At 39.1% G+C, this 20,054-nt stretch overlaps 1 protein-coding gene, 1 long non-coding RNA gene and 1 pseudogene across 2 annotated transcripts; 1 reads left to right on the top strand and 2 right to left on the bottom strand.

Moving 5' to 3' along the window:
* Positions 1-7,491: 7,491 nt before the first annotated feature.
* Positions 7,492-8,030, bottom strand: LOC113306379 (glutathione S-transferase U10-like). Its single transcript, XM_026555322.1, has 2 exons — positions 7,701-8,030; positions 7,492-7,599 (listed from the first exon to the last, which is right to left on the bottom strand). Exons 1-2 carry the CDS (start codon positions 8,028-8,030, stop codon positions 7,492-7,494), a joined length of 438 nt encoding a protein of 145 aa, XP_026411107.1.
* An 833-nt stretch (positions 8,031-8,863) lies between these two features.
* On the top strand, positions 8,864-11,293 carry LOC113301212 (annotated as a pseudogene).
* Positions 11,294-11,962: 669 nt separating this feature from the next.
* LOC113302646 lies at positions 11,963-12,998 on the bottom strand. Its single transcript, XR_003336993.1, has 3 exons — positions 12,491-12,998; positions 12,223-12,387; positions 11,963-12,056 (listed from the first exon to the last, which is right to left on the bottom strand). It is a non-coding gene; the product is annotated as an uncharacterized LOC113302646 (long non-coding RNA).
* Positions 12,999-20,054: the final 7,056 nt, after the last annotated feature.

The raw sequence follows: 20,054 nt of genomic DNA, 5'->3' as shown, positions 1-20,054 counted from the left end.
ATATTGTTTGTTGATGCTTTTAGTCGATACACTTGGATATTCCCCATGCATGCTAAATATGATGCGTTACAAATCTTCATTACATTCTCTAAACATGTCGAAAATATTTTTAACACTAAGATCAAAGTTTTTCAGTCTGACAATGGTGGTGAGTATCAAAAATTCAGTAAAGTATTGCAAGCTAATGGCAGTCATCATCGTTTCTCTTGTCCTCACACTTCCGCGCAAAATGGCTTAGTAGAACGTCGCCATCGTCATGTTGTTGAAAGTGGTCTTACTCTCTTGTCTCTAGCGTCTGTTCCATCATCCTTCTGGTATGATGCTTTCTTTACAGCTACTTTTCTTATGAACAGAGTGTCTTCTACTCCAACTGGTTCAAAATCTCCCTATGAACTTCTGTTTAATCGTGCACCTGACTATCTCTCATTGCGCACCTTTGGCTGTCTTTGCTTTCCACATCTTCGACCTTATGGTAGAACAAAATTGGATTCTCGTTCCTCTCCTTGTGTTTTTCTTGGTTACAGCGATCATCGCAAAGGGTATAAGTGCCTTCATCTACCTACGACTCGTGTTTACTGGTCTCGTGATGTTGTCTTTGTTGAAGACAAGTTTCCCTTTGCTGCTGCCCCTGATAAGCTACCTCCGTCGCCGTCGTCCTTACAGGTATTTTCTTCACCATCTTCCTCCTCTATGTTTCCTACCGTACTGTCTCAGTTGAACTCTACTGCTAATATGTGGCTTCATGAAACTGAGTTACCTAGCGGATCCACTCCAGCTGCACCTATTACGTCTGCTCAGCCACATTCCACTGTTACAGCTTCAGAACCTGCCCCTGTCGTTCCTCAGCAAACGTCTCTGCAAGTTCCTGCATCCGCACCTTCGCTACAAGCTGACGCTACCATCTCTGCACTACCACAGACATCGATCATTCCTCAGTCTGTTGCTTCCATTCTACCTGCTGTTGCCTCTCCTGATCAGTCCCCATTTGTGACTGCACCCACTGTTACACCTACAGCAACTGATTCCCATGCAGCACATATTACGCCTGTAGCTTCACCTGATGGTATTGGCACTCATCATACCTCGTCATCGTCAGCAACTGTGCCGCTTTCTCGTACTATTTCTGTCAACGATTCACTACAGCCGACTGTTACTAACTCTCACTCAATGATAACACGAGGCAAAGATGATATTTTCAGGAAGAAATCTCTCCTCGCTTCTGCGCACGCTAAGCTCACTGATGACTTGTTTGAACCAACTTGCTATTCTCAGGCAAAAACTGACCCCAAATGGATTCCTCCGATGGACCTAGAAATTGATGCGCTTCGGAAGAATGGGACTTGGTCTCTGGTTCGGCCTCCTCTGCACCAGAACATTATTGGTTGCAAATGGGTGTATCGTGTTAAGAGGAAACCTGATGGCACTATTGAACGTCGCAAAGCTCGGTTAGTTGCCAAGGGGTTTAATCAACATGAAGGTATTGATTACGGTGAGACTTTTAGTCCAGTTATTAAAACATGCACTATTCTTATTATCTTGACGTTGGCTTTGTCTTATCATTGGCCTATTCGCCAACTTGATGTTCAAAATGCTTTTCTTCATGGCATTCTACATGAAGAGGTCTACATGAAACATCCCCCTGGCTATAAAGATCCTCAGTTTCCTGATTATGTTTGCAAGCTCCATCGATCTATCTATGGCCTCAAACAGGCTCCTCGTGCATGGTATACTCGTCTCAGCTCTTTTCTTCAAAAACTTGGTTTTGTTACTTCGGTCTCTGATACCTCTTTGTTCATTCGTCGTTCCGCTGAGAGTGTGATATTTCTTTTGGTATACGTTGATGATATCATCTTAACGGGGTCTTCTATGACGTGTATTCAATCTCTTATGACTGATCTTCATAACGAATTTGCTCTTAAGGATCTAGGCTCGCTGTCATACTTTCTTGGCATAGAAGTCACCCAACTTTCTAATGGATTGTTTCTTTCGCAACGTCGTTACATTGAGGATCTTCTTGTTCGTGCCAATATGCAAGGAGCTAAACCGGTAACCACTCCCTTCAGCACGTCCACTGACTTGCATCCGGTTGATGGTCCCTTGCTGTCTGATGTTACCATGTACAGGAGTTTGGTTGGTGGTCTTCAGTATCTCTCCATGACAAGACCGGATATTTCCTTTGCAGTTAATAAGGTATGTCAGTTTATGCATAAACCCACGGAAGCTCATTTGATTCTCGTCAAGCGTATCCTTCTCTATTTGCAACATACATCTACCTTTGGTCTTTTTCTACGTCCTGAACGAGATTTGCATCTTAGTTTCTCCGCATATACTGATGCTGATTGGGCAGGTGACCATCTTGATCGTCGTTCTACAAGTGGATATTGTGTTTATCTTGGTTCCAATCTTATTTCTTGGAGTTCTCGTAAACAGCGGACAGTTTCCAGATCCAGTACGGAATCTGAGTATCGTGGTTTAGCCATTGCCACGGCTGAATTGATGTGGGTTGAATCTCTTCTTCGTGAACTACAAGCTTCTATTCGTTTTCCTCCTACTCTTTGGTGTGACAATTTGGGAGCTACTTATCTCACAATGAATCCGATATTTCATGGTCGAACAAAACATATAGAAATTGATTATCACTTTGTCCGCGAGCGAGTTTAGGAAGGACAACTTATTGTTCGGTTTGTTTCATCTACGGGTCAAATTGCAGATATCTTTACTAAAGCTACTCCGAAGGATCATTTTTGCAGACTCCGCTCTAAGCTCAATGTCATTGACAACCCGCTCAGATCGAGGGGGAGTGTTAGACATATAGCAACCGTGACTGACTAAGTCACGATGGTTTGTGTATCTTTCCTATTATACGGATATATATCCTACTAATTGAATATCTAGGAAATCTGTGTAATCTAGGAAATCTTTGTATATTCTATATCCTACTAATTGAATATCTAGGAAATCTGTGTAATCTAGGAAATTTTTGTATATCCTATATTCTGTTGATCCTTTGTAATCTTGATAATATAAATACACAAACCTGTTAGTGTTTCTCTATCATTGAGAACACGTTAAAAATAAGTTCCAACTCAAGGTTTCCTTCATGTTGTGGGAAACCGTTCAGAACTCACAACCAACTCTACAAATGCTACAGGCAAGGTTTCAACATTCAAAACTCCCAAGAAATCCGGTATTACTGTAGTCCAGAATGATGACAATGAATTAATCCCAACCCGAGTGACCACGGGTTGGCGTGTGTGTATTGACTATAGGAAATTGAACAAGGTCACTAGGAAGGACCACTTTCCCCTTCATTTCATCGACCAAATGCTAGAGAGATTAGCTGGACAAAGTCACTATTGCTTCTTAGATGGATACTCGGGCTATAATCAGATCGTTATTGCCCCAGAAGACCAAGAGAAAACCACTTTTACCTGTCCCTTTGGTACCTTTGCGTATAGACGCATGCCTTTTGGACTTTGTAATGCCCCTGCAACTTTTCAACATTGCATGATGAGCATATTTTCTGATATGGTAGAACGGTTCTTAGAGGTCTTTATGGATGACTATTCTGTGTTTGGTTCGTCTTTTGATGAGTTCTTGCATCATTTGTCATTAGTTTTGACTAGGTGTAAGGAGAAAAATTTAGTGCTTAATTGGGAGAAATGTCACTTCATGGTTCATTCAGGAATTGTTTTAAGGCATATCATATCTTCTAAGGATATAGAGGTAGATAAAACCAAAGTTGATCTTATTAAGACTTTACAGGTTCCAAAAACCGTAAGAGATATTAGGTCATTCTTAGGGCATGCAGGTTTTTATAGTAGATTTATTAAGAATTTTAGCTTAATTTCTAGACCTCTTTGCCATTTTCTTGCAAAAGATGCTAAGTTTGTCTTTGATGATGCTTGTTTAGAGGCTTTTGAGAAGCTTAAGTCATTACTCACTACCGCCCCCATAGTCCAGGCACCCAACTGGAACCTACCCTTTGAGATCATGTGTGATGCTTCAGATTATGCTATTGGTGTTGTGCTATGTCAGCGAGAAAATAAATTACTTCATGTGATTTACTATGCTAGCAAAACTCTGAATGAAGCCCAGTTGAACTATACCACTACTGAGAAAGAACTTTTGGCCATCGTGTTTGCTCTGGACAAGTTTAGACCCTATCTCTTAGGTTCTAAGATCGTAATATATACTGATCATGCTGCTTTGAAATACCTTTTTTCTAAGAAGGATACCAAACCTAGATTGATTAGATGGATCCTATTGTTGCAAGAATTTTCTCCATACATTAGAGACAAAAAAGGCGCAGAAAATGTAGTAGCAGATCACTTGTCTAGGCTAGTTGTTAGTTCCCCAAATGATTCCCTTCCTATAATGGATGTTCCTTGTCACCCAATCACCTTGGTATGTGAATATAGTGAACTATCTTGTTACTGGTCGAATGCCCCAACATTGGGGTAAACAAGATCGTTATAGATTTTTAACTGAGGTTAAGCACTTCTTTTGGGATGATCCTTATTTGTTTAAGTATTGTCCAGAACAGATTATTAGGAGATGTATACTTGAGAGTGAGCAATCCAGTATTATTTCCTTTTATCATGATCATGCTTGTGGGGGTCACTTTAGTGCTAAAAAAGACTGCTGCTAAGATATTGCAGTGTGGATTCTATTGGCCGTCATTGTTTAAAGACTCCCACAATTATTGTTCCACTTGTGCACGTTGCCTGAAATTAGGAACCATTTCCCGCAGGAACATGATGCCCTTGAACCCGATTTTATGTGTGGGGTATTGACTTTATGGGTCCATTCCCTAATTCTTGGGTATTGAAGTGTCTGTAGAAGGATTGTTACGCTTTACCCAGGTACTATCTTTCCAACTTCACTCTTTACCTTTGCCTCGTGTTATTATTCTTTTGGTATTGCTCTTTCATTAGAAACATTGAGGACAATGTTAGATTTAAGTTTGGGGGTGGGGAAGAAACTTTTTGTTAGTTTTAAGTTGTAATAAATAAACTCCAGATCCTAGAAATTTATCGTTATTAAGGAGGGCACTATCCAATCTAAGTGGATGGAAGCATTTTGGTTTTAGGAGCTGAGGAACCAATCTGACTAGATGGAAACATCTATAGAGTCTATTCATAAAAGCACAGAGCTCAGGTGTTAGAAAACAAAACATGGTAGTTTCGTCATATCCTCGTGATGGAAACATCGAAAGAATCTTGATCACTTCTTTTTGTTTTATTTTTACCATTACTAGGGTGAAATAGAGTGACTGAGATTGAAAAAAAAATAAATAAATAAAAAAAGAAATTGAAAAATTGAGGCCAGACCACCAGACCAACCAGAATAAATACAATAAAGTCGACCACTAGTACCCTTGTATATGTCAGCTGAGTTGACCTAGAGTTAGGATTATCGACCACTGGTTCCCTTGTATATGCCAGTGTGTTGATATTAGTCAAGACCAATATCTCAGTCCATTAGGATAGGTTCACCTTAGTCAACATCATCCATGTACATCCACCTTCTTAATCTATCCATGTGATTGGTTGACTCCGGTTTATGATGTCCAGAAACTATCTGAGTAGAGCTCTGTCACTTTATATGAATTTTTGTATGCTTGAGTGCAAACTCGTGTACAACAATTGGAATTTCGCATCAGGGGTGATGCCATTGTCAAAGAACATACTGCTCTACACGACAATGACACTTTTACTATTACTACTTTAGCACCTGGCAAATCCGCGATTGGCTGTAAATGGGTATTTAAAATCAAATATAAACCGGATGGCATAATTGAACGTCGTAAGGCACGTCTAGTTGCTAAAGGTTACACACACCAGGAAGGCATAGATTATCATGACACTTTTACTCCTGTTGCAAACTAGTTTCTGTTCGTGTTTTACTATCCGTTGCTGCCATTCATAATTGGCCACTACATCAACTAGATGTCAACACCGCTTTTTTACAAGGTGATCTCAACGAGGATATCTACATGAAAATTCCTCCAGGATTTCAGAAGAAGGAAGATAATCGTGTTTATAAACTAAATAAATCTCTAAACGGACTCAAGCAAGCATCTCGCCAATGGTTTGCTAAATTCTCTACATCTTTGCTTGATGAAGTTTTTATTCAATCTCGTGCTGATTATTCACTTTTCACCTTTCATTCAGGTACAGTTTCTCTTTATGTTTTACTTTATGTCGATGATATTATTATTACCGGTAATAACGACTTGGCCATTCAGGACCTAAAACATAAACTCGAATCGAAATTTTCGCTTAAAAATCTCGGTTGTTTACAACACTTCTTGGGTATTGAAGTGTCTCGTTCTCCCCAAAGTATTTTTCTTTGTCAACGTAAGTATATTCTTGACATTGTTAATGATTCTGGTCTTTTAGGTGCTAAGGTCTCTCCTTCCCCTATGGAACAACACCTTAAGCTTATACCATCTTCAGGCAATCCTCTTCCTGACCCTAGTGTTTATCGTCGCCTAATTGGTCGACTTATTTACCTTCAGGTAACTCGTCCTGATATCACGTACTCTGTGAATTATTTAAGACAATTTATGTAGCAACCATGTTCTGGTCACTTGGAAGCTGCTCATCGAGTGGTTCGTTATCTTAAAGGAACGGTTAGCCATGGCATTTTTCTTTCTGCAAATAGTTCATTGTCTCTTGCTGGTTACACTGATTCGGATTGGGCAGGTTGCCCAACCACTCGTCGTTCCACGATAGGATATTTCACAATGTTGGGAAATAGCCCTATCTCTTGGAATTCCAAGAAACAACCAACTATTTCACTATCTTCTGCTGAGGCAGAATATCGAGCTTTAGCCAGGATAACTTCCGAGTTACAATGTTTACATTATTTATTTACTGATCTTCGTGTTAATATTCCGAAGCCCATTCCAGTCTATTGTGACAATCAGGCTGCTATTCATATCTCTGAAAATCCAGTTTTTCACGAACAAACTAAACATATCGAAATTGATTGTTACTTTGTTCGAGAAAAACTGCTATCTGGTCTTATAAAGCCAACTCACATTCCCTTTGCAGCTCAATTGGCTGATCTCTTCACCAAACCACTTGGAGTGGATCAATTCAGACTTCTTGTCAGCAAGTTGGGCGTTCGGCCTCATAATTCTCTCGCTCCAACTTGAGGAGGAATATTGGACGTGTATATACAATGTGCCACTGCTGTGGCACAACAACCAAGTGCAGGTCACTGCAGTGATATCAACGGGAAAGTCTTCAGCAAAGTGCAGGTCACTGCAGTCATAACAACGGGTAAGTCTTCAGCAAAGTCCGAGTCCTGTGCAGTCATTGTTGTTGTATCTAGTTGTAACTTACCTGTATTCTCGTCATAAGTTGTTTAGATTATGAATGATTCTTTGAGCTATTCTTTGTACCTGTATTCATATAAATACCTAATGAAAAGGTACAGTCGACACCATTGTGAGACTATTCCACATATAAATCTAGAAATCTAAGAACCTTCCTCTAACAACCGTGTGTTCTCTAATAAGTCTTCAATGGCTTTCTTTCGTTCTTCATCACCTTTTGACTTCATGACAGCAGAGCTACTTGGGAGGAACTGCCATGAAATCAAAAACAATGAAAGTTATGATACTGTAACATATAGACACACATAGAGAATGAGAATAGCATTAGAATTAACCGATATCATGTGCGCACCTTTTGATCATAAAAATTCTCCCAAAACCGAGCCTTGGCTCGTTCGTAAGCATCTTCCGGGAGTAGAGATGGTGCATGAGTCCAAGTTTCATCGATGTACTCCAGAATAACAAGCGACTCGGCAATCGCTCTCCCATCATGTACAGGTACAGGGATCTTTTTATGTATAGGATTATACTTGAGGAGTGCTTCACTTTTGTTTTTGGTATCTTCTTCCATATTTTCAAAGGGTATTCCCTTAAGTTTAAGAGCTAATTCAACTCTCAAGCAGTAACTGCTGCTCCACTTACCATACAACTCAATTCGGTCGCTTTGCAGCTCCTTCTCCATGTTGTTGTCGTTAATGCAAAACACCACTTCTTTTAGTTTTAGCATTTTATCTTCATGGGATCAGTGATGGCCGGATGAAAGGAAAATTTCGGATGAAAGATAAGCTTTGTTAGAACTTAGAAGTTCATATTTTCCATGAAAACAAGTTTTTTTTTTTAGGTGGAGTTGTTAGGACTTAGGAAATTTACCTGATGTTCATTTCATTCAAACAAGTTACCTTAAATTGTCTTAAATCAGTTTAGTGATTCAAAGGTCTACGGTCATCATCTTTGAACTAAATTTAATATCAAAATTTTGTAAGAGAGAAAAATACTAAGTGATAACCTTAATAAAAACAAAATAGTTGTCAGGGTAGATCTGCAGTTTGCGTCAGCTGCATTAAGAGCCTGTAAGTTTGCTTCTGACACCAAATTGATGTAGCTAAGTAGACAAGTGCATTCCGAGGAGCTAGCATTGACTTCCATCAGGGCCAACACTTTGCTGGTCAGTCGTAAGATGGGTCCTTAAGCAGAATAAAATTTTCACAAACATAGTCGGATTGTATATAGAAGGAGCAACTCACCCTTGTTAATCGAAAATAATCAAGAATGTTCTGGAATAACAAAAAAGCCTTAACGTTTCATAACAGGAAATTGAAAACAGAGTTATACATGGAATTATAACAGAGTTATATATGGAAATATATCACTTCACGAACAAGATGCTGGTATTATAAATAGTCCTCACCACCTCTCTTGTTTATTCACATAAAATTTTCTTATTCTTTCTCAATCTCGCTCTCAGAGTATATTGATTTTATCTCGCTTAGTTATTGAATTGAAGGTATACGAAAGATGACTAATCAAGCTGTTTCTTCTTCTTCTTCTTCTTCAAAAGGAACGAAAAAGGATTTCAGCACTGCAATTCTTGAACGGAAGAAAGCAGCGAATAGGCTTGTCGTTGATGAAGCCATCGAAGATGATAATTCCATTGTTTTAATGCATCCTGCAACAATGGAAAAGTTGCAGCTTTTCCGTGGCGACACCATCATGCTCAAGGGAAAGAAAAGGAAAGATACAATATGTATCGTTATAGCTGATGATACATGCGAAGAACCAAAGATCAAATTAAACAAAGTTGTTCGATCAAATCTTAGGGTTAGATTAAGTGATGTTGTTTTTGTTTATCAATGCCCCGGTGTGAAATATGGGACCCGCGTTCATGTACTACCTATAGATGATACCATTGAAGGCGTTACCGGGAACCTGTTCGATGCATATTTGAGACCGTATTTCATGGAAACATATCGACCAGTTAGGAAAGGTGATGTGTTCCTTATCAGAGGAGGGATGAGAAGCGTAGAGTTTAAGGTTATTGAAACTGATCCTCCAGAGTATTGCATAGTTTCTCCTGATACTGAGATCTTTTGTGAAGGGGAGCCCATTAGAAGAGAAGATGAAGATAGATTAGATGAAGTTGGGTATGATGATGTTGGTGGTGTGCGAAAGCAGATGGCTCAGATTAGAGAGTTGGTGGAGCTTCCACTTCGGCATCCACAGCTTTTCAAATCGATTGGTGTTAAACCACCAAAGGGGATTTTGCTATATGGACCTCCTGGAACTGGTAAGACATTGATTGCCAGAGCTGTTGCGAATGAAACCGGTGCTTTTTTCTTCCTTATTAATGGACCAGAAATTATGTCTAAGTTGGCTGGGGAGAGTGAAAGTAACCTTAGGAAGGCATTCGAGGAGGCGGAGAAGAACGCACCATCGATTATTTTCATTGATGAGATTGATTCAATTGCTCCGAAACGAGATAAGACCAACGGTGAAGTTGAGAGGAGGATTGTTTCTCAGCTGCTGACACTTATGGATGGATTGAAGTCTCGTGCGCATGTTATCGTTATGGGGGCGACAAACAGACCAAACAGCATTGATCCAGCTTTGAGGAGGTTTGGAAGATTTGATAGGGAAATCGATATTGGTGTTCCTGATGAAGTTGGACGTCTTGAGGTTCTTAGGATCCATACAAAGAACATGAAGCTTTCTGAAGATGTAGAATTAGAAAGGATTTCAAAGGATACTCATGGGTATGTCGGTGCTGATCTTGCAGCTCTGTGTACTGAAGCTGCACTTCAGTGCATTAGAGAAAAGATGGATGTCATTGACTTGGAAGATGAAGAAATTGATGCTGAAATACTCAACTCCATGTTTATCACCAACGAGCACCTCCGCACTTCTTTAGGAGCAAGCAATCCTTCTGCATTGCGCGAAACAACTGTTGAAGTGCCCAACGTCACTTGGGAGGATATTGGTGGGCTTGATACTGTTAAGAGGGAGCTTCAAGAGACTGTGCAATACCCGGTGGAGCATCCCGAAAAGTTCGAGAAGTTTGGCATGTCGCCTTCAAAGGGAGTTCTGTTGTATGGTCCTCCTGGTGGTGGGAAAACACTTCTGGCAAAGGCCATTGCTAACGAGTGCCAAGCTAATTTCATCAGTGTCAAGGGACCTGAGTTGCTGACAATGTGGTTTGGAGAGAGTGAAGCTAATGTGAGGGAAATTTTTGACAAAGCCCGACAATCTTCACCTTGTGTCCTCTTCTTTGATGAACTTGACTCTATAGCAACTCAGAGAGGAAGTAGCGTTGGAGATGCGGGCGGTGCTGCTGATAGGGTTTTGAACCAACTTCTAACTGAAATGGATGGAATGAATGAAAAGAAGAGAGTGTTTATAATCGGTGCCACGAACAGACCAGATATAATTGATCCTGCATTGCTGAGACCAGGCCGTCTGGATCAGTTGATCTACATCCCATTGCCAGATGAGGCTTCTCGGGTTCAGATCTTCAAGTCCTGCCTTAGGAAATCACCTGTGTCCCAACATGTTGACTTGCAGGTCCTTGCTAAGCACACTGAAGGCTTTAGTGGAGCTGATATTACAGAAATTTGCCAGCGTGCCTGCAAGTATGCAATTAGAGAAGATATCGAGAAGGATATCGAGAGGCAGAAGAAGAGCAACGACAAGCCAGATGCAATGGAGGAGGACGGAGTTGAGAATGAAGTCCCCCAGATTACGGCTGCTCACTTTGAGGAGTCGATGAAGTATGCAAGGAGGAGCGTGAACGATGGAGACATACGGAAGTACCAGGCCTTTTCACAGACCTTGCAACAGTCAAGGGGCTTCGGAGGTGACTTTAGGTTCGCTAATACATCATCTGGAGGCACCAATGGTGCTGAACCATTTTCTGCTGCTCCTGCCGAGGAGGAGGATGACTTATACAGTTAGTCATTACCATTGTTTCTATGTCATTTATTTCACAGTAATAGTTTATTAGTGAATGAGGATCAGTTTCTTTTGGTTGGTGCTTATTAAGCCGTATGGACAAATACTAAATATAGAGATGGGATTCACTATTGATACTGTAAAATTCCATTCTCCCAAAGCTGAAATGCCAACACCCCTTTTGAGAAATTTATGTATCATCTGTTCATATAAAAAATCTGACAGTTGAGACCCGCAATAAAATGTCCATGATCATGTAATGAGCTTGTTCTGGAGAACATATATTATTATGCAGGCATGTCCAACAAATAAGCATACCAGTAAACCGATACCACAGAATTTCCAGTTTTTAAGGCAGTAGCAGTTGCACTCTAGAATTAACAGAAATAAGCTCAAGGCATTGCCTTGTGTTGCCAAAAATAACCACACAGTCTTAAATTTGAGTACGACATCTATTTTTAGTTTATTTATATGAGGTGGGTACTTTTTGTTGCCGGCCAATGCATAATGATGTGTGGCGAAGCTCTTGGAAGTGCTCTTAGCCGACTCTTAAATTGCTTTCGCACACTATCAGGCGAGTCAATAGCAGAACGAGGATGCAACACCAGTTTCTTCAAAACCTTTGCATTTTCAGCAAAAAGCTCAAAAGTTTGAGCTCAGCATCGCATCCTTCCACTTTTTCAATACTGACATACTCGAGGTGAGACAACATTCCTGGCGATGACAATCCTGCTTCCCAATCATCTCCAATGACCGCTAAGTTCGCCTATATTGAAAAAAACAAAAAAAAAAAAATTATAGATCACTTTAAGGGTTTATACATGTAGAAAACTGAATAGTCGCTGTATGAGACAGACAAACATCGTTTATATTGTTACTGTTTCAAGAATGATGCCAACCAAATGAAATATGCAGAGCTTGGATATACATACCTCCTTTGCTGTAAGAAATATAGAATTTATTTTAGGAGATATATTGAGTAAGTATGCCATTGAACGCGAGCAACCTCTTGTAAACCACATATGTAGTCCCAAACTTTGGAGATTACATAATCGAGGGGGTTAACATTCTGATATGTCAAGAGCTTGTGAGAGAACCTTGACAAACAATATAAGAGTCTCATAAATAACTGAAAACACAACCACTACTGAATATAGGCAATAAAACATAATCATTTCAGCATGTATGTTAAGACCATACCTCAAGGAATCCAGCTGATAATCTCATTTTCTCCACCATATAAACTGCTCCTAGATATTTCATCATGCATTTAGCATACACATCTTTTTCCTCTGAAGGCAGTTTTAAATATGCTTCTGCACTCTCATCTTCCATTGCTTTGAGAATTACGTCAAAATCTACCCTGGATATTGGAGAACAGTTTTCTAGATACCAATATTTGGAGCACGTAACTTGATAGTGGTAGGCATAGTATTATTATGCGGCAAAAGATGTACATAGTGATTAAAATAGTTGAACTTCTTGAGGCTGAGAGAATCCACAATCAAATTCCTTTGATCATCAGTTTGTATATCAGAATTAGCTATGACCAACGTTTCAAGAGCTGGACAACTTGAAAAGAGCCTTTTAGATAGTTCTACATTAGCGATTGAAAATCCACCAAGCCACAGAAATTTTAGCCGAGGTAAACACATTGATTTTGGTAAAGTAGTATCTACATATTCGAGAACGCGATACATTTGCATATCCAACTTGGTCAGTGATTTGCAATTTAGGAGTTGATGAAGGATTTCATAACCCAAATGACGATCTGTGTTGTATATCGTCATTTCTTGAACATTATGCTTAACAGCATGAGCCATCCATCTACTAACATGTCTTTTCATTATATCATCATATCTAAAACTGTGCCAACAAAGACTAAATCTATGAATATCAGAGTCATCGTGAAAAATGAATACCAAGTCCACAAAATATACGAACCTCTCATCGTATTCTTCGTCTTCAGGAAATGCTGTCCTGTCAAAGTTGAGAACGGTGGAGATTTCCAAGTATGAATCCACCTTTTGGACAAAACACTACTTTGAACTGCATACTTGGTATCAAGGAAAGACAAAATGTAGTGAATTAGTCCATCTGGCAACCTACTGATTCTATCTTCCCATTACAATACGGCTCAGTTCTTGTTTCTTCCATTGTTGTAAACCTAAACTGGAAAATAGTAAAGCTTAATCAACTTAGGAAACCCCAAAAAATTGGTTGTTTAAAACCCTAAATGGTTCGTAGACATGGTGCTACACACCATATTTGTACTTCTTTACAATTTTTCACCTCTTATAAGCCTGTCAAATCATTAATTCAAATGCAACTACCGGATGGATCATTCTCCGTGGTTAAGCATATTGGCGAAGTGGTTTTCTCACCAACGCTTAAGCTTTCTAATGTGCATCATATTCCGAATTTTAAATTTAATCTTATTTCTGTGAGTCAGTTAACTCGCCAATCCAACCGTGTTGCTTATTTTTTCGACAACACTTGTTTCTTTCAGGACCGAGTCACGAAACAAGTGATTGGTCAGGCTAATTTCCACTCTGGCTTATATCATCTTCAAATCCATCAACAATAGCCAGTGCAGCACAAGGTCTTATGCAATAAAGCCGCAATAGAGGTTTGGCATTGTCGGCTAGGTCATCATAGCTTAGAACGTTTCAAGTTTTTATGTCGTAATTTTGATTATATTTATTCCAGTTCTGAATTTTTTTTGTGATGTTTGTCCTATGGCTAAACAAAGCCGATTATCTTTTAATAAAAATCAAATTTCTTCCAAACGTTGTTTTGAGTTAATACATTGTGATATTTAGGGACCATTTTCGACTCCCTCTTTTACTGGTGCACGATATTTCTTAACTATCGTGGATGACTTTTCTCGTTGCACATGAATATATCTCCTGCATATAAAAGATGAGACGTTTAAATTTATCAAGTTTTTTACAAATTTTGTTGCTACACAGTACTTGCACAATATTACCAATATTTCTACTGGTACTTCAGTACATTATTTACCTATCCTACAACGTATACAATCCGATAATGGGACAAAATTTTTATCTCGTAACATTCAAACTTGGTTTGCTGAAAAGGGTATTCACCATCAGCACAGTTGCGTATCCACTCCGCAGCAAAATGGCGTAGTCGAACGTAAACATCGCCATTTGCTTAACGTGGCAAGGGCATTACGTTTTCAATCAAACTTGCCTATAACTTACAGGGGAGAATGCATTTTAGCTGCAACTTATTTGATTAATAAGATGCCAACTCCAATTCTCTCAAACAAAACTCCTCATGAAATCCTTTTGGGTACTGATAGACACATTTATGTGTCTAATATAGCTCATTTGTATATATTGTTAGTGCTCGATATCGTCCTTATTTGGTTATTTTATTTTGTAGGTGTTTTTGGAAAAATAAGGCTTTGTGGCGAAATTGGCTAAAAATGCGGCATTTGGACCTCCGTTGATAACTACCAGAAGCACCCCAGAAGTATGTTGGAGACACCCCAGAAATACCCCGGAGGAACCCCGAAAAAGTGTGGAAAACATCCCAGAAGAATTGCTAAAGGCATCCTTAAGTTGGATAAGGGACACCCACTTGATAAGGGGTGACCACTTGCTGTTCACACCCCATCAGAGGATAGAGGGACACCGTTCTTCTTCACGTTCAAAACAGAAAAATGGCGGGAAATTTGGAGTTCACAGCAGTAAATTAGAGTTTGGATTTTTGACGTGATTTTATGAGATTCAACACTGGATTTCGATTAGGCTGGACTCTAATAGACTTAACTGGGCTTCTATGGGCAATTTCCTCGATCCAATTGGGATGGAATAGCCGGGAGAAGAGATCAATGTCCAAATAGGATACCACTTCTCTGTTTAGGATTTGGGATTGGTCAGAGAGATTTATGGGATATTCTTTCGTGGATATTTACCAATTCAGTTCATTCCAAGTCAGAGAATAGTTTGGATACGAGAGAATAGCCAACAGAACCACGTGAATCAACAGGAAAATGATTTTTCTCCAAACTGCCCGAGAAGAATAATGAGATTATTCTCGGATTTGATCGAGTTTCTAGGGAGTTGGATAGCTATAAATAGCTATGTTTTCATCATAGAAGGGTTAGAAAACCTTGGGAGAGATCTTAGAGTCCAGGAGAGCCGAGGAGAAGCGATTACAGAGAGTTACAGTGCTGCTGCTGCTGTCAGAGGAGGAAGAAGAAGAGGAAGAACAGACCTGCTAAGGCATTCGTTCTTCAACAGTCTTAAAACAAGAAACGAGTGTCGTTGTTTTACAGCAACAGAAAAGTATCGTTTAATTTTCAGCTCTTTCCCTTTTGTAACAGTGACACTGTAACACTATTACAACGTTACAAACTTCAATTATACATTATTTACATCAATAAAAACACCTATTAATCCATGAATACATCTTGTGAGTGTGTTTTTGGGATGAGGAGCTAAACCCATTAGCCAAGGCGACGGAGGAAGCCATTGTTCCACATTAATTGGTATAATTCTAATTTTACTATTTATTTGCAATATTATTATTTGATTATTTGCATGGAATTGAAATTGAAATATTAGTTTTTATTGAATAGTTGTGAATTAATTTGATGAAGCATGCTGGGTTTTAATAACATTTGATGTTTTATATTTTTTGATTACAATTATTACTTCAAAAACATATTTGAGGCAAATATTAGAATTGATTTTAAAGATAGAATTGCATAAAAAATATTTAGAGGTTACTATTTATTTGGTCAATGGTGGAATCCTAGTCTTGGTAATTTTCTCTGAAATTGAATTATTTTATTTATTTTCCTTTTTAAATTAAATCTAAAAAAATTGTTTTCTTCACAAGTCTGAAAAGAACCTTTTTACCACTACTACAATCACTATTTGAAATCCAAAAAATATTTGGCACCGTCGACGCGGATTTGTGTTTAGGTAGCATTTTTTTTTAGATTTATTATTTATTTTTTTTTGTTTATTTTTATTTGTTCCTTTTTACGTTTCTTTTTGTCTTTGATTTACAGGTTTGAAGTGAACACTAAGGACTTGGAGAAAAAAAAAAGCTTAAAGTGTAAAGAGAAGACAAAAAGAAGAATTTTTTTTAGGATTTAGTTTTATTATTATTATTATTTTTTAGAATTGTATTAGGAAATATTTTGTAATTTACTTTTTGTTTTTGCACTTTATTTTTGTGGACTGTGGACTTTAAACTTTGGACATTTTTATTTTTATTTTTAAACCCTACAGAAGGGTAGTTCAAATACAAACTGTTTGCAGGGAAGGACGACGATTACAATGTCGTCTCGGCCCCTCGGGTTCGCACACTGACACCGGAGTCAGTGGCTCGAGTCGACTTCAGCGGTTCTTTGCCCGTCTGATACGGGAGGTAAAATTCTAATCACCCGTGAATCTCCAGCAAGCGGGTTTACTGTATTCCTTAAGGTGATTCATTGATTGAGGACGAATTTGGACTGTTCTTTTTAAATTCATAGTAAAGGGCAAGGACTGGCCATACAAGATAAGGGTTCGGATTTCATCACCGCTCCCTTCTTGCCCGCCTTAGGAAAACGAAACCTAACGCGAACCCAAGCTTTAAAATTTGGAATTGAACGAGACCGATAGGCTAACGAGCTTAATAGGAAACTCGTTCGAAAAATATTGGTTACTCTTTTAAGCACACTTCAAAGTTCATGATGGTTTCTGTGAGTTGAATGCGTGACTGCGCCGCCTTCTAATGCAGTGAGGCCTTGGGTATCAAAGCTCTACTAAGTTTCCCTCGCCTCGATTCAACTTACATTAGCTCGGATTGATTCCAGAGGGGTGTGCTCAAATTGTAACGAATTCCTTTTCGAAGGAATAGAAGCTGGTCTAGAAAACAATCTAAGTGGAGCCATCATGCTTGTTTTTTGCTAGAAATCTTTAGGTTTGTTGTGGTAGAGTCGAGTCAGCCTGCTGTGTGATTGCTAGAACCTTTCTGTTAGGATTTTTATTTCTTTTTGATATTTTTAGTGTATGCCCGATTTTTTTAGGGCTTGGAAAAGAGATACTCTAGGTCGATTGATTAGCGAAAAACCTAGTAGTTATTCTAATATAAGCAGGGAGCTCGAAGATTCTTCTTTTGAGAGCCGTGTTTTTGGAAACTTCAGTTTAGAGAATCTGTCTCTTTGTGAGGAAAGTACCCCTAGTACTTCTGTTGTGCCAGCGATGACAACTTTGAAAGATTACATGTTCCCAACTAGGACCAACCGAGCTTCGTGCATTAAATTGCCAGTTACTACGGCTAATTTCGAGATAAAACCTAGTATTCTTCAGATGATTCCTATATTCTTAGGAAAAGATGATGAGAACCCTTATTTCCATATTAGGGACTTTGAGGAAATCTGTGGGACAATTAGAATAAAAGACCTTACTGATGAAGTCTTGAAACTTAAGATGTTTCCCTTTTCCTTGAGAGATAAAGCCAAGACTTGGCTGAAAAACCTACCATCTGAATCCATTGAAACATGGCAGGAACTGATTGCTGCTTTCTATATGAAATTCTACCCTAAGCATAAAACTGCAGCTGTTAGGCAGAAAATTAGCGCTAGTGTGCAACAAGAGGGAGAGTCTCTTTATAGGTTTTTAGAGCGATTCAATGATCTCCTATCTCAGTGTCCTCACCATGGATTTGATAATATGAAACTCGTACAGATTATTTATGATGGTTTAGACTATTCGACCAAAGCCATGGTTGAGTCTATGTGCGCTGGTGAGTTCAATAGTAAAAATGATGATGATGCTTTTACCTTCTTAGAAGCTATCGCTGAAAAATCCCAATAGTGGGAATCTTGTGTTGAACCCCCTAAAAGACTCTTGTTCAATAGAAGTAGCACCAATATGGTAGATACGAGTTTTAAGTCAGATGCTAAGTTTGCTGCTTTGTCTAGAAGGTTAGAAGCTTTGGAAATGGGTCAGTCTAAAAATAGGTCCCTTGTTGAACCTAATAGATCCTATCAAGTCTCTAGTTGTGGAATGGAGCCAGATAATTCATTTTGGGAAGGTCAGGTTAGTGAAGAACAAGCTCATGCTGTCTATAACAACGCTAGGTTTGAGAACCGTCAGAAGTTTGACCCATACTCAGAGACCTACAACCCTGGTTGGAGAAACCATCCTAATTTCTCTTGGTCTAAGGGCCAGAGTCAAGGCCAGTCTAGCAATTCTCAGCCTCCCCCAGGTTTTGGTTTTAAGAATTCTTCAGGTCAAACCCAGTTTCAGAACACTTCTGAGAAAAAGATCTCTACCTTAGAAGAAACTCTCACTATGTTAGCAAATAACCATGACATGCTATCAAAGAACCACCTTAGATTTCAACAAGAAACTAGGCAGGAGTTGGATCTAACGCCTTGTGATTAAAATAGGATTGCAAGAGCATTCATAGAATAATTCCCAGAGTCTTGCCAAATTAGAACTTCAAGTAGGACAAATAGCTAAGTTTATAAGTGAGAGAGAAAATGGAAGGTTCCCTAGTCATACTGATCCTAACCCCAAAGGAGAGAAATCGTACAATCATGTGAATGATGTCACAACCCTGAGGAGTGGAAAGAAGGTTGAAAACAAGGTTGCCATGCCTGAAAGTGAACATGATGTAGTTCACCCTGCTGAGCCAGAGAATGAAGAGACTGATAGAGTCTCTAAAGAGACCAATGAGGGTCCTGTTGATCCCGGCTTTGTTCCCAGAGCCCCATTCCCACAACTGCTAGTTCCGACTAAGAGGGAGTCCAACTTTAATGATATATTGGAGGTTTTTAAGCAGGTTAATATCAACCTTCCATTATTAGATGCAATTATGCAGATTCCCTCTTATGCCAAGTTCCTTAAGGACTTGTGTACGCGAAAGCGTAAGCTCGGTGTCCAGAAGAAAGCCTTCATAGCTAGTCATGTGAGTTCTATTATTCAGAATACCACTACTCCTAAGTATAAAGACCCAGGGTCCCCTACCATTGCTTGTACAATAGGTAAGTACCGTGTTGAGAAAGCGTTGCTTGACTTAGGAGCCAGTGTGAACTTACTTCCATACCATGTGTACCTTAATCTAGGACTTGGTGAGATGAAAACTACCCAGATGACACTTCAGTTAGCTGATAGGTCCGTTAAAATTCCTCGTGGTGTGTTCGAGTATGTTCTTATTGAGGTCGACAAGTTTATTTATCCAGTGGATTTTGTTATCCTAGATACCCAACCTGTCCCTGACCCAGAGAACCAAATACCAGTGATTTTAGGTCGCCCGTTTTTAGCTACATCCAATGCGATAATTAACTGTCGAAATGGTATTATGAATTTTTCTTTTGGTAATATGACTATTGAGCTGAACATTTTTAATATTAGTAAGCTACCCTCTGAACTAGATGACTCGAATATAGAAGAGGTGAACATGATAGGAACATTAGTCGAGGAGTCATTACCAAACACTTTGTTAGAAGATCCATTAGAGAAATGCCTAGCTCACTTTGGAATTGATTTTGATGATGATAAGGTGATTAATGAGGTGAATGCTTTGTTAGATTCAACCCCTTTGTTAGATACTAGTAATGGATGGAAACCTAAGTTCGAACCACTACCAGTTTCTAAGTCTACCCTAGTTCCTTCTTTAGAAGAGCCTCCTAAGTTGGACCTAAAACCATTGCCAGATACCCTGAAGTATGTGTTTTTAGGCCCGTCTGAGACTTTACCTGTGATTGTTTCTTCCGACTTGGATAGAG

The sequence above is a fragment of the Papaver somniferum genome, chromosome 8, assembly GCF_003573695.1.
Source record: "Papaver somniferum cultivar HN1 chromosome 8, ASM357369v1, whole genome shotgun sequence".
Taxonomy (NCBI): Eukaryota; Viridiplantae; Streptophyta; class Magnoliopsida; order Ranunculales; family Papaveraceae; genus Papaver; species Papaver somniferum.
The sequence above is the reverse complement of the archived record's forward strand: the minus strand, read 5'-3'. Positions and strand labels throughout refer to the sequence as shown.